This window comes from Dipodomys ordii, unplaced genomic scaffold (assembly GCF_000151885.1).
Source record: "Dipodomys ordii isolate 6190 unplaced genomic scaffold, Dord_2.0 Scaffold83, whole genome shotgun sequence".
NCBI classification, from domain to species: domain Eukaryota; kingdom Metazoa; phylum Chordata; class Mammalia; order Rodentia; family Heteromyidae; genus Dipodomys; species Dipodomys ordii.
In genome coordinates this window covers 2,659,080-2,680,710 of record NW_012267299.1, presented here as the reverse complement: position 1 = coordinate 2,680,710, position 21,631 = coordinate 2,659,080, and the positions used below count along the sequence as shown (strand labels likewise).

General features: G+C 40.7%; 1 protein-coding gene across 1 annotated transcript in view; it reads right to left on the bottom strand.

The window, feature by feature from the left end:
• Sv2c (synaptic vesicle glycoprotein 2C) overlaps positions 1-21,631 on the bottom strand; it is a 139,548-nt gene that overhangs the window by 70,074 nt on the left and 47,843 nt on the right. The window contains exon 4 of the mRNA XM_013025245.1: positions 6,756-6,936. Coding sequence (XP_012880699.1) covers positions 6,756-6,936 — 181 coding nt within the window. The remainder of the gene's footprint in view (positions 1-6,755; positions 6,937-21,631) is intronic.

The window sequence follows — 21,631 nt, the reverse complement described above, 5'->3', positions numbered from 1 at the left end:
AAATTGGGATGTCTCCTTATACACACACAGGTACACATACACATACATACACACACACACACACACACACACACATTAGCTATTGAAATACATCTGCAGTCTGTGTGTGACTCACCGGTGGGTATCTGGTAAATTGTCACAGTTTATTTTTTTGTTTGGAAATCCTGGACATTGTCCCTAAGCCTTTTTATGCTCAAAGCCAGCACTCTACAACTTGAGGCACAGTGCCACTTCCGGCTTTTTTCTTTTTGCTTATGTGGTGCTGAAGAATCAAACCCAGGGCCTCATGCATGCAAGGCAAGCGCTCTGTCACTGAGCCACCTTCCCAGCCCCTTCACAGTTTATTTTTTAAAACATTTTTGTGGTTTGAATTTTTTTTTCAGTAGTTACCATGTACGTGACTTAAAAAATTTCAACTTAAATGGAAAAAATGCGTAAATATGTTCTACAGAATATTGTTGATGCCTCAAAATGTGGCCTTAAGGACACCGAAGACCTTGTTTGAAAGAACATGTTCAAGAAATTTGAGTAAAATATTCACAAAATATTAGTTTTAGAAAGCAGTAATTTATTTTGTCATGTGGCTTAGATGTATATAGAGCTTGATGAATCAGGAAACTACTTTAAATAGGTATTTGATTTTTTCATCTACATCTCTAATAATTTACCTTTTCAAGTTGGGCATGTTATATCTGGGTTCTTTAATTTGAGAGGAGGCATACATGATAGTTGTGACGTATGGCCATTATGAATGAGTGGGTATGTACATATCACCCAATGTGGAAGAAGTAACTGTATTGTCAAAAAAAAAAAGATAATCCAGAGATTACCTGGTTTAGGATTGAATTTTTAACAAATAGTAAACAGGACTTAAACAATAAATTAATACAGGAAAACTAAAGTTAAAAAAGTAAGTTTTAAGATTAAGGTCACAGTTTATATTTACATTTTTTCCTCAATAATCTAAACAAAGTCATGAGTGGGATATTGTGCAGCGCAAAGGATGAGTCAGCTTCCAAGATGAAATTTCTCATCTGTTGGGAAATGTGAGACATAGTCAAATTAAGTTAGCCCACTAGGCAATGGAAGACAGAGAAGATTAGTGTTTGCACAAAGCTGACCTAGGAGCTTGGTGGGTTCTGTTTGCTCTGCACCTCATGCTGGCTGCCCTAGCTTGAATAAATTTCCCAAAGCCTGGTCCCTCCCAGTCTTTGGAGCTTTTGGGAGGTGGTAGAAGTTGGTGGGAGGGATAATGATAATCGGGGAGTACATCCTTGAAGAGCACATTGGGAACTGAACCCTTTCTTTTTTCACTTCCCAGAGGACATGAGGTGAGCAGCTTGCCCTACCACAGCCTCCCTGCCATGATACAATGCCGAACCACAGGCCTAAAGCAAGAGAGCCAACAACCATGCATTAAGATCTCCAAAACCGTGGACCCAAAGAAACCTCTTTTCTTCTTAAGTTGACCATTTCAAGTATTTCATTACAGTAATGGAAAACTGCCATGTACACTGCCTGTTCAGGAAAAGGGAAGTTTAGAATTCTGCAGTGAAGGAGGGAGGTAAAAGGCAAAAAAAAGAAAGAAAGAAAGAATAATTTCCTCAATATGGCTAGAAGTATGCCATAATGCTAGAGAGAAATTATGGAATGTCTGATGACTACTAGTACTGAGGTTGCTTTAATTCTCCAGTAGCATGTAGCAGCCCCAAAGGTGAACCTTTTTTTTTTTTATCACTATCTGTTTTAGGAGAGCAAACAGGCTATCACAACTCCTGAGGACATTGTGTTGAACTGAGACAAAAGAGCACAGGCTAACCATTTCTGGACAGGTGGGGTTGGTAGAGAAACCAAGGGTGCTGCATTAATTGCAAGGCCCAGAAACCATCAGGAGAAGCACACTCACTAGGAATGGAACTCACCAATGAGTCAAGGACAGGACATTTTCTCTGCCCACTGGTAATGCTAAAGGACCTATGATTTGGGTGGCACTGGTTCTTAATTTCCAAAGTTACAATAAAAATATTCCTTGATACAGGAAGCAGTTAATGCCCCCAATATTATGTTAAGTATAAGTAGAATAATTGGTAGAAACCTTCAGCTATTTAAAAAATATTGATCTGTAAATGTATTGCTCTGTAAACATAATTTGGTCCTTTTTTCCCTCCCTCTTTTCCTTCCTTCCTTCTTTCCTTCCTTCCTTCCTTGCTTGCTTCCTTCCTTCTTTCTTTCTTTCCTTCCTTCCTTCCTTCCTTCCTCCCTTGCTCCTTCCTTCCTTCTTTTCCAGCTTCATTCTTTCCCTCCTTCTTTCTGTACTAGAGTTGAGCCCAGGGCCTCATACACACTAGGCAAATGTTCTTGTTCTCTTGTTTTGTACTTTTGTGGATGAGCTACCTCTTTATCACATATATCTATTTGTTTACTACATTTTTATTAGGATATGGTCATTGTACAAAGGGGCTCCACTGTGATATTTTCATATATGCATACCATGTGTCTCAATCAAATTCACCCCTTCTACCATTTTCCTCCATTCCCTCTCCCTGTTATAAAAACAATTTCAACAGACTTCATTGTTCTGTTCTCACACATGTGCATAAAATACTTCTTTAGATGCATTCGCCCCCCCCATAGTGTTTTCCAGACAAGGGGATGACCATTTCATGTCAGGTAATGAGTACATTACTTTTTTGGGACAATGTCACTCCTTCCTTCTCTTTTCCCCAGTTTCCCCCCACCATCCTTGCCCACAAGTTATATAGGTCATTTCCCACATAGTATACGTTGAATCGAGCATGGTTGCATTTTTCACCCTTTATCCCTCCTTTTCTGTGTCCCTGCTTTGCTCTCCTTAAAAACCCAAACAACAACAATAACAACAACAACAACAAAACAACAACAACTCCATCCCCTCTACTTTTGTTCTCATCTCTCCACCATTTCTCACCTCAACAGAAACTATTTTATACTCCTTTCATTCATAGGCACACTCCAGCCCTCCATTTGTAGTTTACTTCTAACGTAGGGTCTTGCTAACTGCCCAGGCCAGCCTCCAACTCTTGATCCTCCAGCCTTCACTTCCTGAGCAGCTGGGGCTACAGATGCGCACTACCACATCTGAACAGAAATTTCATTTTAATTCCTGTTGCTCTTCTGTTTTCCTCCTGACCTTCATGCTTAGCAATGCCAGGTCCTCAGTGAGCAGTTCCTGATTCTGATACTGCCTGGCATCCAAAGCATTATCATTCCCATAATTAACAGTGACTGGAAACAAATAATTTAATTCTGGGACAGATGAAAATGAATCAGTGGTGCCAAGTCCATTTCCCATCTTTCTAATTTGCTGTAACTAAAGAGGGAGGGATGTGTCTGCTCTTGGTGTAAGATTCACTTAGGAAAGTGAAAGACAAAGGAGTAATTGGTGAGGACCTGTGCTTCATTCCCACACAGCACTGGTATCCCTGACAAGGAAATCTGTGTTTGCATGGAATAAATACTTAAAGTCACCCAGAATGAATAAGGCAGCTGGACATTCATGTTTCATAGAAGACATTCTCATGACTTGATGAGTTAGGAGAAAAGTCACAAAGCTGAGTGTGCTGGAGCACACTTGTAATCTCAGCATTTGGGGAACTGAGGCAGGAAGATCACATGCTTAAGACCTTGCTATGACAGACAAACACAAAGAACCCCCCACAAACAAATGAAAAAGAAAGCATATTTGGAAACAATGAAACTCAGGGAAATCTCAATCTAAAACAAGCCCCAAATAAGCCCTTCTTCCAGGCTCCTTTGTGCAGAACTGGGAAGATGGTGCAGAGCTACCAAGAGAGCTTTATTAGCAGAGCAACTGGATGAGATATAGCAAAAACACCAACAAAACATCCAAGCCTTGGTTCTACAATGTTCATTCAGGTTGTTTTGTTTTAGTTGTTGTTTTTTACTATGGAGTTGCAAGATAAGAGAACTTAAATAAAAAATGTAACTCCTAGCTGAGTAATTTCTGATTCTAAACCACAAATAGAAGGGCTGGACAACCTAGAACTTTTCCATGTGCTAAAATTCTTTGAGAGTGGAATGGAGGGGCAGGTGCTCTCCTGGAGTAAGTATCTGTCAGCTACTGGGCAAGTCTCTTGAACAGTGGAGTTCAGCACAATGGAGCCAGTAGCTCAGTTCCTGGTCCACTTGAGACAAACCTGAGCTAAAATATCACTGGCCACTGATTTCCAAAAGACTTTATACTATTTGGTGGGCCACAGTGACATTGGGTCTCTTGGAATTAATGTTAGTTTAGAGTCAGTGTCCAGTAAGCTCTGAGAGGCCTGGTTTTCTTCCCTTGAAGCACCATCATCCTGGTTAAAAGGCTTTGGATCCCTTTAGGGAAGGCTGGAAAAATATTAACAGAATCATCTTTTTTGGCAGTGTAGTGGCATTCTTTTTCATGGGGATGTGATCTCCCTCTCATTCAAAGGGTTCTGAGTCTTTAAAGTGGCTCTGGCTTGGGAATTGACGTAGGGGTCATGCTTTTCTGTTTTTGACTCATTAGTTTTCAATCACTTGATCTACAGAGTTCGAGTAGGAGTTTGTTAGGCTTCCTATTTCACTTCCAGGAGCATCATAGAAAACCAGCCGGGGCTGCAGGTCTGCAGGCTCAGACTTCTCACTGCTGTCTTTTACTAGCCTATCTTCTCCCAGGCCATTAAACAGCACAGGTGCCCTTTCTAGCCAGAGATTCCAAACCCTTGGATCTATTAACCATGGGTTGAAAATTTTCTAAAAAGTTGTCCATAATTGCAAATGTACAGCCTTTTTAAAATCATTATCTCCTTATAAATGATAGGATTGTTATTTACAACCTACAGAGTAAGTAGAGTTCTCTCTCATAACTTAAAACCTTAGCAGTTATATAATATTAGGTATTAGAAATAATCTAGAGATGATTTAAAGCATAGGAGAGGATGTGTGCACATCATGTGTAAATATTAGGCTATCTGCATAAAGGACTTGAATATCTCTAGACTTTGTCTCCATGTGGTGTCCTGGAACCAATGCCCCACAGATTCCAAGGGCCAATTGTATCAACACAACAGGCATTTCCAGCCCTTTGGAATTTACATGCTAGTGGAAGAGAGAAAGAAACACATAAGAAGTGAGTATCTGCAGGCATGTGGTAGGAGTCACCACTGAGGTGCTCTTGGGGGTGACAAGAGCAAGGATTTATTATATTCACAAACTGCTTTCTTAAATGGCAACTCCTTACAGGTGGATCCATTGCAACAATGAGATGTATAAGACGTTATATCGAAAAACGAACTTTACACCTTTGGCCCGGAGGGGGGGGGGGGGGCGGGATGGGGGGGGGGGAGGGGGTGGGGAGGGGGGGGGAGGATGGGAAGGGATGGGAAGGGATGGGAAGGGAAAACAAAGGAGGAGGCAACAATGCTTGATAAGAAATGTACTCATTACCTTGCCCATGTAATTGTAACTCCTCTGTAACTCCCCCACCATCATCCCGAGGTACACTATGCTGCCTGCAACCCCTTTGTGCAACTACTTAAAGATAATAATAATTGATAAATAACTTCAAAATTATAAAAAGAAAGAAATTTCAAAGGCAGAAGGAGAGCAAATGTATGGGGTTGTTGGAGGTTTGAGAACTATAGGCTCACAAAGAACCATCATATCATATCTTTCCTTCACTGTTCAGTCCTCAGTTTAAAAATTGCATCTGATGTGGGGGAAGGAACTGATTAAATATGTAGATATAGCATGATCTTTTGTTTAAGATCTCTAGTTTGAGAATTCGAATTTCTGGCTCCAGTTGTAATAATGTTGAAATGGGCCTGGGCTCAAGGCTGGTGCTCTATTACTTGAGCCACAGCTCCAATTACCACTCTTGGTTAGTTAATTGGGGATAAAAGTCCTACAGACTTTCCTGCTATGAATGTTATCCTCAGATCTCAGCCTTCTGAATAGCTAGAATTACAGGTGTAAACAACCTGCACCCAGCTCAGTTTTTTAAATATAATGTCTAGCAATACCTTGAAAAAATTCTCAAGCATTAATATTTGAAAATCATTTTCCTTTTTAAAATGAAATTTCCCCTACTCCTGAAATCAGGAGTTTTCTTAAGCTGTGGACTCAGGGAAGTAATAAGGGCTTCATCTTTTTAAAGAAAATATGCATCATTGACTCTCATGTCACCATCTTTGTCTAATAACCCAGTATCTTTTAATTCAACAGAAATCAGGAATTTACTGTGGCAAATATTATTACATCTCAAAAAGCAGGCTTCTTCCTTAGTTAAATATACACAGGTAACACAGATCAATAATACCATGGTTATTTTGAGACACTGTAATCCTAGACTTAAGACTATCCCTACATACTTTAGACTTTTAATGGGTTCATAGTAGGTAAAGCGCTTTCTAATGTAAGCCTTCAAAGAAACATACATGTATGCATGTTCTCTGCCTTGGAAGTAACATTCTTCTTAAAATAATACCAACTTTCTAGCAGTCAATACAAAACACATGAGCCACAAGGCAAGAAGTATGTTTCACTTCTTGCCCAAACTTAATGGTTGACCATTACATTTCCAAGAATCAACATTATAGCTTCTAAAATAGAGTAGACCCCCAAAATAGAGTAGATGTGTTAGGAGATCATTTCTTGGTAATGAGATCTTCCAGAGCAAAGAACATGCACAATTATGAATAAATATATTACTATAAAAATGAAAGAGAAAACCTTACCCGAATCCAGAAAGTAAGCGACAGAAGAGAAAGAAGCCATAACCTTGGACAAATGAAGAAAGGAAGGCAAAGAATCCGTTGACAGACATGCAAATCAGAAGAGATTGTTTCCTTCCCACTTTGTCTGCCAGTCCTCCCCAGAAGAACGCCCCCACCATCATCCCGAGGTACACTATGCTGCCTGCAACACACAGAAAACAAAGAAACACATCAGAAGTTGGGAGCAAATGGCACATGTAACAGCAAATGAACAAGGAACAAAATACACCTTGGTGTTTTGCATGGGGGAAATCCCCACTTTAAAAACCTACCCTTCAGAATATAATAATCAGCTTTCAAATTGGAAAGAAGCTTTGCTGGATACCTTTGACCTCCATGATCAATTGCAAAGGGCGATAGGAAGTTATTTCCTCTGCCATCGCATGCAGTATAACATGGACTTTTCCATTTTAGTCTGTGGGGATAGGTAGACAGTGGATAGGAATTAGAAATCTCTCACAGAGGAATCCTGGAACTTGACTCAATGGAGTGCGTTTGGTATGAGTGTCCAGTGTAGCATTATGCCAAAGCTGAGATTGAAGTCCAAGCCAAGGGCTCCCGGGTAAAGGAGGACCCCAGACTGCTTTGAGTACCTGCCTGAAGCAGATGCCATGCACTTAGATCAGACCTCAAAGACCCCTCCAGAATATTCTGTGGGTTCTTTCTTTCTAGTCCCCCTGGAAAGGCCTGATCTTTCCTTGAGAACTGGGGAAGGTGGACTTAGAGTTGACAAAGAGTTAAAGATAAAGTAGGGGGTGTCTAGTTTTGATCATCAGAGAACACTTGAACTTAGGAGTTTAGGAAGTTTGTCATAGTTGGCTTTGATTCCTATGGGAAACAAATAGAAAACAAGGCGTTAGGTAGAGGTCACTCATCTTGCCGTCGCTATTAAGGGACATTTTCTTCTAAAATGCCAGGAACTCTTCTACCCCAGTAAGCCCAGTCTAAAATCTTTGTCAGGATGAAATGTTAGGTGTGACAAATGTTAGTTCAGAGGGATTTGTAAGAGTTTGTCAGCTATCTAAAGGGAAATAACAAAATCAGTTCTGGGAAGTTTGTGATATCTGAATGAGGCATTCAAGAAGCTGCCAGCTCATCTTCCATCCATTTCTACCTTTTCCCTTTTCTTCACTGAAGCATTCTTTTCAAAGTCACAGTCTGTCTAAATCCTTTGGTCTTAAAGTAAGAAGGTATAACCCATCAGTTAATTTATTTCTTTAGACTATTAAACACTCACCCCTACTCCCACCCCAAGTTAGCTTGCTAACCACACAGTTAATGAGTGAATATGAGGCTCAGAAGGGAAATTCTGGTAAGGCCTTGGGACCCTCACCTCAATGACTGATTGCTGAGTACACACAGCCACAGTGAATGGTGAATGTTGAACGCAATTGTAAAGTAAGACAAAACCAAGCTGATTTGAGTTGCCTGGGAGCACTGCAGAGATGGGTGGCTGCTTTGCCTGGGTTTGCATGGCCTACTTTTCTTTGTATCATGGGACTGACTATACTCAGATCATCCTTCTCAATAGAGATATGCATATCATGAGACCCAATGCCTATCCAGATGATGGTTTAAAGAATTTATCAGCACAATGCAAAGGAGTTGTCAAAGGAGACAGACTCATCCAGGGAAATGCATACACAGCAGCTCTTTTATTCATAGGCTAAGAAGCTCAAGATTCTTACTCATGCCTTTCAGAAGATCATGGATAGTTAAGCTTCATCACAATAATGTCCATGTCTTTAAAAATGCTAACAAATCAGAAAATTAGCTCCCAAAGATTAGGAGTAGCTTATATAGCTACTGAAATCTAAAGGAAGGAACGCTTTCTTATAGCTTAGGTCCAGGAACAAAGCTTCCCCATTCCCCTTAAATCCTGCTATTCTCCTCCTCCACAGAAGTAAGCCACATGACAGCAACACTAACTCACATTCTCTTATGTAACCCACAATCATTACTATACTACAGTACCGAGACAAGTGTCTGCATTACTTACTTACTTTATTTACTTATTGATTTATTTGAGACAGGGTCTCCCTGTGTAGCCCAAGCTGATCCTCCTGCTTCAGTGTCCCAACTGCTGAGATTATAAGCATGTGCTACCATATCCAGCTTCTCTTGCTGTATTTTAATGGTAGTAAACAAGAGCACCTGGTACCATATATACGGACTGGGCATTTGTTTATTCCAGGCACTCTTCCAGGAATATACCACATGTGGGTTCATTTAATTATCACCAAAATCCTGCAAAGTGGGAAGAAACTGAGGCTCAGTGAAATTATACAGGTGGTCTGACAGAAAGTTGGCAAAGCAGAGTAAAGAAGCAATGTTTCTCTGACAAGACCTGGGTGTCTGTCCCAGCACTGACACTCAACTAGAAGGACCCAGGCCCACATCTCTGCACACTCCCGTGAGGGCCTCCTGGGTTTCTCCCTGATCTGAGAGCTAAAAGTTAAGCCCTAGTGCCACAGAGCAATGCCTCGTGCTATGAAGGAGCTGTTCTGATTTCCAGACTATTCTTCTAACTAGTTATTTTGAATATTACCACTGTTGTTTCCACTAAGCTTACTTTGAAAACACCTATTACATGTCAATCAGGAAGCAGTTTATGGAAATAGGCTTTCTAGCTAGATATGAGAGTTAGCTTGACACCAATCATATTCCAATTTAAAGAAAGTAAAGCTGCGAGCTGGGGCAGGCATAGTTAATCCAGGTCCTTCCTGTCCACTCCCTTGGTGAAAGCCACGCACAGCTTCTCAGACTCCTCTGATAATCCTAAGGAATTTGGATTTTCAGACTCATAATTTGGGGAGAGTAGTTTATCAGAAAGGAAGCTAGAAGGGAACATCCAGGCCAGAACCATCCATGTCCATCTGAGGTTCTGTGACCAGAACAGATGAATGCTAAGTGCAGTGTTTCCACATCTGGGCTCTAAGTCCCCCACATTCTCTTTATGCCCCATCAGGATGGTTAAGCAGCTCAGAATTCACAAGGGACACAAACAAGCATATAATGAAGTAATCCTGAGCCCAGCCAGGATCCATATCCCCATGGAGGGCTAAAGAGGAGCAGAAGGTGGGAGGTGGCTGCTAATTCCAATGTGGCCTCTGGAAAGGTTTCATGAAGGGGCGCTGAGGGGGATCTGAAAATTAGACATTTCTAGATAGAAGTAAATTCCTCAACAGCAGACATGTTTAATCACAAAAAAGTGTAATATCAAGCTGTATCTCCACTTTTATGACTAAGATCTAAGGATAATAATCTTCGGTGACTATGCCTAATTAGTATTGGTAATTAGACTGTTCCACTGGGCAAGTTATAGATAGGAATAATTAAGCCTACGTAACAGCATATTTGAACAAGCACATTACAATTAGCATGTTCGTTTGTTGATCTTGTGATCTAATTAAAGTGAAACCTTTGAATGTTGGCAAAGGCACAAGATGAAGGAAACTGTAATCCTCAGGGACTGTCAGGATTCAAATGGTATTTCCTGCCTATTTGTGTTCACATTTGCATATTGTCTTCAGGTATCTTGAGGACTCAGACCAGAGAGGTGCTGTAGGCACCCACCAGCCTTCTCCGCTCTCCATGACTTATGATGCTTTTGTTGGACAGAATTGAAAATGGTCTTCATTTCAAACTCTTTGTTTGATAAAGTGGGAGAACTAAAACTGTGAGACTCAAGACTTTGAAATCAGGTCTTTCAGATCCTCAGTTCTCAAAGTGCAACTTTTAGACCACATGGCTCCATAGACTTGAAGAGTTTGAAGTCCATTTGGAACTTACTGACAGAATTTTCACTTGAGTCTGATTCCCAAATGATTTGTGTGTGTGCACACTTGAATCAAAAAAAATACTTTTACACTTATATGTTTTTCATACATTTTTTTTACTTAAAATCTTGTATTTGTCTAATTCTTGTTTGAGGGAAGAAGGTTCAGGCTCTAGGAGATTTTTAATTTTAAAGACACAAGTTAGGGAAGATCTTCTTGGATGAGTTGGAGAGCTCAAAAGGGCAAATAGAAGGCGTATTTAAAATTTTTTAATTATGTTTAAATAGTTGAACAAAATAGTTGCCATTTAACAAAGCAATGTATGAATACAATTCATCTTTATCAATGTCATCCCTTTCAACATTCGGAACCATCCCTCCCTTCCTGCCCCTCCCCTCACTCTTCTTCTGTAGAATATACACTGAATCCTTGAATGCATTCTCCCCTTCTTCTCCTCTTCATTTGTCTTCCCCTCTCTCCATGACCCTACCTACCTTTTCAGGTACTCCCTTCCTGGTGTTTATTTTGTTGAATTTGACTTTGCTTTTCTAAGGAATCATACTACTTGAATTCCCCTTTGAATCTACCATAGTTCAGTAAATACATTTGTATACTCTAGTATATGACGTAAGGCATTTATAAGCTTATAAGCTTATATAAGCTTCCTGTCTTCCACACATGCTTATAAGCTTATAACTTCCTGTCTTCCACACATAAAACCTTTGTCTCTCTAGATTGGACTAACTTCACTTAATTTTTTTTCAGCTCTTTACATTTCTTTACAAATGGACCATCATTCTTTCTGATAGATGAGTAAAATTCCAGTGTGTGTGTGTGTGTGTGTGTGTGTGTGTGTGTGTGTGTGTGTGTGTGTGTGTGTATGTGTGTGTGTGTGTGTGTGTGTGTGTGTGTATTACATTTTCTTTTTTGCTAATCCGGGGGATTGAACTCAGGGCCTGGGCATGTCCCTGAGCTTCTTTTGCTCAAGGTTAGTATTCTACCACTTAAGAGCCACAGAGCCACTTCTGGCTTTTTCTGTTTATGTGGTACTGAGGAATTGAACCCAGGGCTTCACAAATGCTAGACAAGGACTCTACCACTAAGTCTCATTCCCAGCTCCTACACCACATTTTCTTGATCCATTTGTCCATGGAAGGGCATCTAAGCTGATTCTATATCTTGGCTATGGTGATTGTGCTAGTGACTTTACAGTATCCTGGTTTGTAATCTTTTTGGATAAATGCCTATAAGTGGAATTACTGGATCACAGGGTAATTCTGTGTTTAGTTTTTTTTTTGAGAATGTCCATACTATTTTCTAGAGCAGTTGGACAAGTTTACATTCCCTCCAACAGTGTATTAGGTTTCACATTCTTAGCTATACCCTCACCAGTTTGTGTAATAGTTTTCTTGGTAATGGCCATTCTAACTGGGATGAGGCAGAATCTCAGTGTTGTTTTGATTTGCATTTCCTTTATGTCCAGAGGTGTTGGGCATTTCTTTTGTGACTATTGGACATTTTTACTTCTCTCTAGCTCATCAGATCATTTATTATTTGGGCTGTTGATTCTTTGGGGGTTTAATTTTTAAGCTTTCTGTATGTTCTGGATATTAGGGCATTCTCTGATGGATAGCTGGCAAAATATTCTCCCATTCCCTAGGCTGTCTTTTTAGCTTGTTAACTATGACCTTTTCCATGCAGAAACTCATTAGTTTGATGCAGTACCACTTATCAAGTCTTTTTTGATTTGCTGTGCTTCTGGATCTTTACTCAGAAAGTTCTTCCCTGTGCCAAGGAGTCCTAATGTTTCACCTACTCCTTCCTATAATAGTTTCATGATTTCAGTTCTTACATTAAAAATATTTTGAATTGATGCTAGTGCCAGATGATAGATAGGGATCTGTTTTAGTTTTCTGCATGTGGATATCCAGTCCCCTCACACTCCCCATTCAGCACAATTTGTTGATTAGACTGTCTTCTAGGCTATATTTTTGGTTCCTTATCAAATATTAGATGTTATAGGCCTGCATTTACTTCTGGGTATTCTGTTCTGTTCCATCGGTTCTCAGGCTTGTTTTTGTGTGAGTACCAAGCTATAGTAATAGTTCTGTAGCACAGTTTGAAGTTCAATATTGTTACTATGGAATCACAAAAGGTCCCAAGTAAGCTGTGTTCTTAAACAGGGTTCCCCTGCCCTGGGACTTGTTTTCCTTAGGACTAGAGGTATGCTTCCAACTCAGTTCCAAGAGAGTAATTGGGAGAGAGGTCTGACTGTGATTCTCAGATTCTTTTCTGAGTACAATGAAGATTTAAATGCAGCCCAGCTTTCAGGGGGTTGAACCTAACCTGCAAAATAAACTCAACCTACTCTTCTCATATCTCTGAGAAGGCTATTCTTGGCCAGCTCCACCTTTCTGTCTTCAGAAGACGATGAAAAGACCTGAAGCATAGCCTCCTGATTAAGGCATTTACTAACAAAGGGGCTGCTTCATTTTATTTAATCATACCCTCATTTCCCCTGATAAATACCACATTTCCATTTCTGTCTCATTGCTAAGCTGCCTTTGATTCCCTCTGACAGTCCCCGAAGGAGTCATATTTTCCCTCCAACATCATTTTAAACCACATTTAAACAAAACAGAACAATTTTAGAAAATGTTCTACCATGTTTTTTCTCCTAACAACTTTTTGCCCATTGGTTTTTAAAAATTGTTTTAAGCACTTTTTCTGTGGCTGATGCATGACTCTAGAATTCATCGCACTTCTTATTTATAAACTGATTTTCAATGGAAACCTTTCTATGGTGATATTCGGAATTCATGGAGGAATAATTTCCATGAGGCAGTATTCATATTTGCTTTTTATATGAGGATTTACTTAGGTTAAAATAGAAGTTTTACATCAATGTGCAATAAAAATGATTAATTTTGTATAACAGTAACATTTCTAGGCATAATATAAGAAATATAATCTAGTCTGTTACCACAGAATTTAAAAATATCTTTATTTCTCAATTTTGCTCAACATTTTCTAGGTGTTGGTCTTATAGCAATAAATGGGTGCAGTTATTTTCTCAAAAGTTGAATTTTCTCCAACAAATTTGGGGTATACCTTTGGTAGAGGCACACTGATAAAAATTGTCCTGTGGTGGGAAAAAACTATCCAGCCAAGCTCTTTGACCTTTCTTCTCAACAAAGTCTTGACCTTTATTATCTCTGTTCATTTCTGCATTGCTCAATTTGAACAAGATTTCTGCTAAGTCAGAAACCGTATTCTCTGATCATCTTTGATATCTCATCAGGTTTCTTTTCTTTTTTCTTTTCTTTTTTGGTCAGTTGTGGGATCTGAACTCTGGGCCTGGGCACTGTCCCTCAGCTCTTCAGCTCAAGGCAAGCACTCTACTGCTTGAGCCACAGCGCCACTTCCAGTTTTCTAGTGGTTTTTATTGGAGATAAGAGTCTCACAGATTTTCCTGCTCAGGCTGGCTTTGAACCACTATCCTCAGATCTCAGCCTCCTGAGTAGCTAGGATTATAGGTGGCGCCCGGCTTTCATCAGGTTTCTTAACTTCCACCATCTCTCAGTCAATGCTTAATCACCCAAGCCTGCCTTATCAAGGATCCAGTTAGGTCACATGTGTTGGTGGCTCAGACCTCAGAGGGCTGAGGTCTGAGGACTGAGGTTCAAAGCCAGACCAGTCAGGAAAGGGCGAAATCTCCCACTAGACTTTTACCTCCAATTAGCCAGCAGTAAAACCCTGAAAATAGAGGTATGATAGAATGCCAGCCTTGGGCAAAAAAAGTGAAGGGAAAGTACAAGGTCCTGTGTTCAATACCAGCAATACTAGCACCAAAAAGAATACAGTTAGGTTTGCTTTCACCAGAATTCCTTTTATCTTGATGTTACCTCTCAGTAATTTTCTGTATATTCCAGGATCCTTGGGACTCTGGTCCTTGGCTATAAATTCTCACTTTGCCTTCCTGTATTAGGAATTGAGTCCAACTTCTCTTCCCCAGTACAAAAAAACCTACTGCAATGATTCCTGAATGAAGCCTGACTTGCTGTTTTATTTGACAGGTATCATAATTTCTCCTTTCACACTACTTAGCCAGTTTTCATTTCACACAAACAATGAAGTAACCAACATCCACCCCCACCCTAAAAACAGCATCTCCCCAAGGTCAACTTCAGGATTCACAAACTCCCTTTGTTAGTTTCTTTGAAGGAATACTGCCTTTACCCCCATTTCATACTGGAAAAAAATCTATGGAGTAAGGGCTGAGATTCCAAGGCTAGTTCTAGTTTCTTTCTCTCTCTCTGTCTCTCTCTCTCTGTCTCTGTCTCTCTGTCACTCTCTCCTAGTTATAAGACCTCAAACAAGTCTTTCAGCTTCCTCCTATTCCAAACGCTTAGGCTGTATTGTTGATAGGCCCTGCATACCTGGCCTAGACTTTCCCCTTTGTCTTGGCCGGCTGGGGATAGGTGGGTAGATAGCACTGCAGTGAAATGAAAGCTTCCCCTGTTTCTGGACCTTACAAATGGGTGGCGAGCTGTGGACTTGCCTTGGCCAGCCTATAACAGGACTGCTGAATTCAGGGACAACACATGCTCTCAGCTGCCTCAGCCCTGATCCCCACTCAATGCTAAGAAGGCTACAGGGTGTCCTCGTTTTGATTTTTTTATTTTATTGTAAAGATGCTGAACAGAGGGGTTATAGTTAAATGAGTAAGGCAATGAGTACATTTCTTGTCGAGCATTGTTACCCCTTCCTTTGGTGTTTTCCCACTATCTCTTCCCTCCCCTACCTCCCTTACTACAGGATGTCCTTTCAGTGTACAATTTTCAGGTTTGACCTTACTGGTTTGAACTTCTATTGCTCTAGGAAAAACAAGGCCCTGAGTTCAAACCTTAGTAGTACCTCAAAAAGTTTTGCATTCTGTACCTGAATTATTTGTAATAATGTAAAAACAAAAATCTCAAGTTCAGTACTTATTATTCTGTTACATTGTTTTATTAAAAGTATCAATATAGGGCAGGGAATGTGGATTAGTGGTAGAGTGCTTGCCTAGCCTGCATAAAACCCTGAGTTTGATTCCTCAGTACCACATACACAGAAAAAGCTACAAGTGTTGCTGTGGCTCAAATGATGGAGTGCTAGCCTTGAGCAAAAGAAGCTCAGGGACAGTGTCTAGGCCCTGAGTTCAAGACCCAGGACTGGGGGAAAAAAGTGTCAGTAAATAAACCAATATTCAAGTAATGGAGGTTGAGATGGAGAGATGGTTATAAATCATCTTCTTCATGCTATGTTTTAGCACTTGGAATTTTGGGCCAGGTAATAAAGAGTTAAGAACCCACGCCTTGAAACAGATGACCTAGATCCAAGTCCTTGCTCTCCTATCCCTGGCCAAGAGGTCCTGGCTAAGTTACTTAATTTCCTTGTGTTCCAGTTTTCTCCTCAGTGTAATGGGACTAATAATAGTCCCTATCTCATAGGGCTTCTCAGTGACTAAATGGGAAAAAACAAAATTAAGATTGGCAAGGGAAAGAGGGAAAGGGAGAAAACAAGAAGGGAACAGTAAGAGATGATAGAAGAAAAGGAGAGATTTCTAGAACTGTGAAGGAAGTGAAATGAGAATTATGGCCTCCCTCATCTTAAGTTCTACAAAGGAAATACTTGAATACACATTAGGTTGAAAATGAACTGCATAACTTGGCGGGGGGGGGGACGTTGAGAGGGAAGAAAACAAGGGAAGAGGCGACACTGTTCAAAAAGAAATATACTCAATTCCTGAATTAAGTAACTGTTATCCCTCTGTACATTACCTTTTCAATATTTTTTTAAAAGACTCTGGTTTTTAAAACCCAAAAGACAGCTCTCTTTTCACACACACACACACACACACACACACACACACACACACACACACACACACACTATATAAATACCCATGGACCTTCACAAAACCAAAGGAAGTATTAACACCAAAGGCATCTGAACAAAAGAGAGAGGTCTACTTCTAGTTTACACAGGAGAGTGTTTAAACAGAAGTCAGCTCATCTTAGCTAAAAAGAACTGTAAATATCAGATGTAGTCTTTACCATATCTCTGACCTTCACATTTGGAAAGTGACATTAAAGTAGTATTTGGTGCCAGGTGCCAGTGGCTCACGCCTGTAATCCTAGCTACTCAGGAGACTGAGATCTGAGGATCAGGGTTCAAAGCCAGCCCAGGCAGGAAAGTATATGAGACTCTTATCTCCAGTTAACCACCAGAAAACCAGAAGTGGTGCTGTGGCTCAAGTGGTAGAGCGTGAGCCTTGAGCTGAAGAGCTGAGGGAGAGAGTTCAAGCTCCATGGCCAACAAAAGAAAACAAAAAAAGTATTTGGTGCAGGCAAAGATAAAAGTTGGCTGCTTATAGAGACAGGTGAGGCTGTGCCAAATAACAATGCTATGTGCTACCTAAGTCCACCTGGACACTAAACAGCATATGAAGGCCAAAGACATCTTGACAAAATCCACTGAGCAAGCAGACAATAGAAGAGTCCCAATGAGAGTCTGAATAGTGAAGCCCAATTGGTTCTCTAATGTGCTTATTCAAATAGGATACAACATGACCTGTAGGTGGGAAAGGGTACCAAAATATTTTTTCACGTGTATGGCTCTGCTACTCCTTTCTCCCCACCCCCAAAAGCAATTTCAACCCACTTGGTATTCAAATCACTAAAAAAACAAAACCCACAAGTTTTAGAAATCAAGAACATCAATTCACTTTGTAGTTCATTATGGTATCAGTTCCATACTAATGGCATTTTGCTCTGCAAGCTTCCCCCACTCCAACCTGCCTGTGAGGAGATGAAAGGGACCAATCGGCTGAACCAGACCTTTGCTGATCTCCATCATGAATGCTACAAGCAGAGCTAGTGATCACTGAACTCTGGATTGAGCTCTTGCTGTAAGCCAGGGTTCTTGTCGGGTATGATGGACAAGAGAGGAAGGAAATACCCATAAACATGGACAGGATGTGGCCTTTCCCTCCCAGAAGCTCACTGCACAGGGTGGTTTGGGATATGGTTGTCCAGTAGACTCACCTGAGGAGCTAGGAAAAGAAAATTCAAACACAGATGCCCAGGCCACAGCCAGGGATTCGGCTTCAAGCGTGTCCTCAGGTCTGGGGTGGCTGAGGTGGCAATAGTTTTAAAAACCTGCCCATGCCATTCTCATATAAAGCTGGGGCTTTGAACCTTCATTTCCCTGGGAGATTAAAAACACGCAAGAAGTAATTACCACAGAATGAGACACATGTTGTAATTAAAGTTAGTACATTATGCTAAAGGGGAAAAAAAAGGAGGGAGCAGCTTAATTAGTTTTAGGAAGTGCGGTAAGGTTTTACATGGAAAGTATGATTGTGCTGGGCTTGGAACCATGAACCAGAAGTCTCCCTGTAAAAAGAACTCTTCCAAGTCTGTGGTCATAAGCGGTCAGAGCACAGCACACGGGGGAACTTCAGATGGATCAGGGTGCACAGAACAAAAAATTCAGCATCAGGAGAAGAGTGACAAAGACAGAGCAGGAAAAGAGGTTAGAGACAACTTTCAGGTGCTTTATCCTTTGGACAACTGAAAAATAGGCTGGACATCATCTTTACTCAAAGAGAAGAAGGCACCCCATGAGGGAGAGCTTGAATGGGAGAGGAGAGAGGGGCCTGAAGACCAGGGTACTCAGCCAAGGCCTGACGCACATTTAAGGAGGCCCTCAACCTCCAATACCTCCTCTGCATTTGTACAGCCCTGACAAGGGGTGCTTCCTTAATTGAATCCCAGCTAATAGCTTGCTCTCATCACCCTCTAGTTCTGACTCTGGAAAGACAAACCTATGGAATATTATTGTGCAGGTAACTCCAGTTTTCCTGGGGATAAGCAATGGCAGCCTGATGTAAGGCAGCAGCAGCTTGTTTGGAGAAGAGAGAAAAGGCTAGAGATATTTTCAGTAGGCAAAGTCCAAGTTTTTGAATGGGTGAGACAAGCAAGAGTTGAAGTTGACCTTGAGAATTCTGGCTTGGTATAGATCACATCAAATTAGTAAAGAAAGGAGATGGAGAAGAAGGGAACAGGCTTCAGAGGGTGTTTGAAACAGTTAGAAAGTGTTTCACATCATAATATAGAGGAAGAACAGAGAATGCATGAAAGCCAAGTGCTCAGTGTCATCAGGAGTATAGACTGGGCCACAGGATGGGTCAGACAGGGCTGGCAGGGGCTGTACTGGCAGGAAGAACCATCCAGCAAGTGAAGATCCAGCCCTCCCCAGGCAGGGCTGAGAGCAGGTGCCATTGAGCCTAAAGACTTTGATTCTTCTTAGAAATCAGTGGTTTGTGTTCAGGCTCAAGAGGTCCAGGTGTATTTAAGACACTTGTGTGTTCATACAGGAGACTCAGAGATCCTTCTTTCAGCATGTCCCAACTAAGCCTCACAAATGATGGGTGCTATGGTAAGGAGGAGGCAATTAGAGGCCTCCTGATGCATTTACTCAGACACCATAAACGTGCATTCTGTGATTTCTGCCTTGAGAGTAGAAGTTGGTTTCTTTGTCTCAGCCCAGAGGTCCTTCCCTTCCTATTCTGTGACATAGAAGTGCTTCTTCCAGGTTGGGATTTATTTTGTCTGACTTTCACATACACACACAGACACACACAGACACACACAGACACACACACACACACACACACACACAATTCAATGAATAGATTTGGATGTTACTTCTTGGGTCTGAAAACTCATGAACATCAGTCACTCAATGGACCCAGATCACATGGGTTCCTGTCTTACTTCAGACACTTAACTTCAATGGGACCTTGGAAAAATTAATACCCTCTCTGGTCAAGAGTCTCATCATTTGGAAACCAGGCTGAGTAGTTGTACCTTCCTCATAAGTTACTATATTCTGAAGATAAAACGAGGTAACTCTTACAACAAAGTGCTTAGAACTATATCAGCCACATAGTAGGACCTAGAAGTATTTGCCCTATTTTATCCTGGGTTTCCCCATTCATGAATATGAGCTAATACCATCGGCCTTTAGCTCACATGAATATTAAGAACACACCTATATAAGACAGAACACAGCTTGGAGGGTTTCTCCTCATACTAATCAATCTCGTCTAAGGCCATTAAGACACAGGCCAGTAGAATCCTGACATTATCTTCTTTCCCATCACCATGCCCATACAATGATGATGATTATCACTATTGTAATTATTATTGTTATTTTGTGCCAGTCTTGGGGTTTAAACTCAGGGTCTGGACACTGTTCTTGAACTTTTGTGCTCAAAGCTAGTGCTCTACCACTTGAACCAAAGACCTATTTCTGGCTTTTTAGTGATTAATTGGAGTTAAGAGTCTCACAGACTTTCCCTCCTGGGCTGGCTTTAAACCTTGATCCTCAGATCTCAGCATCCTGAGTAGCAAGTATTACGGGTATGAAACACCAGGGTCCAGAAACCAATGAGTATTTTTAAAAAAATTTATCTTTGCTGCTGCAATAATCTTACTAACCTATTGGCACATAGAGTATACTACTCTGAAAATAGCCTCTTTTTTCCCCACTATAAACTTATCTAAGAGAATCAGTCTAAAGACTATAAATAGCCCAAGTAGAATGCTCAACGCATGAGATGTAGGCTACAGCTGAGGGAATGGAGTGATAGGTTGATTTCAAATGTGAGAACTAAGTGATAAGATCCCAGTACCTTCTTGTTAGATTTTAGTCATTAAAATGCATTATGTGCAGGGAATATGTATAACCATACTTGGTTTAACCATAAAACAAGCCAATTTCCTGAGGAACCCTATGTGTCTGCTTAAAAAAGAAAAAGCCTTATTGAGATCTAAAGCACATGCTGTCCAATTCAGTCACTAAAAGAATAAAAGTCAATAGTTTCAGAATATCTTCAATAGTGTGCAACCAATATCACCTCAAAAAGGAATCTTAAGTGGGGCATAGAAGCACATGCCTGTAATCTCACTTTACTGGGAAACAGAGGCAGGGGGATCTCAAATTTTAAGCTAGCCTGAGAAAAATTAGAGAGGTCTTGTCAAAAACAAAATACAAACAAAGGGACTGGAGGCATGGCTTAAGGTTTAGAGCATTTGCCTGGCATATATAAGGCACTATTTTTCACCTGCTGAAAGTAAAAGTAACAACGAAACAAAGACCCTATGCCTGTCAGCATCTTTCGCCATGGAGATTCTATGTCTATGGCTTTGCCTGTTCTGGATATCTCAGGAAATGGGTACTTGCAACAGGAGGGAGCAAAGGGAGAGAGGTAGACAAATGAAGGGGGGAAGGGAAGAGAATGCAGTCAAAAATGCATTGTATATTCCACAAAATTAAGAAACATAAGAGCCGGGTGGAGGTGGCTCACGCCTGTAATCCTAGCTACTCAGGAGGCTGAGATCTGAGGATTGCGGTTCAAAGCCAGCCCAGACAGGAACATCTGTGAGACTCTTATCTCCAATAAAACCACTGGAAGTGGCACAGTGACTCAAGTGGTAAAGCGGTAGCCTTGAGCTGAAGAGCTGAGGGACAGTGTTCATGCATAGCATTCAAGCCCTGTGACTGACCAAAAAAAAAAAAAAACAAAACATAAGGGAAGGGATGGGTAGGAGAGGGGTGAAAATGTTGAAGGATGACACAGATCATGATATATTATATAAGCTGCCTTGTGAAATGGCAAAAAAAATTGAAGACAAGCCCTCTGAAGTTAAGAAAAGCAAGGGAAGATGGATGGGTTGGGAGAGGTGGATGATGCTGTTGGAGGAGGGTGACATCCCTCTGTACATCACCTTCAAAATAACAATAAAAACATCTATCAAAAAGAAAGGGGAGACATTGATCTAGACATACTGTATACATGAACTGCTTTGTTGAATGTACAACTACTTAAGGATAAGAAAAGTATTCTTAAAAAAGAATACAGTATGTGATCTGGTTTCTTTCACTTAAACTAATATTTTCAAGGTCCATTCAGGGTGAAACATATATCTACACTTCATTCCTTTTTAT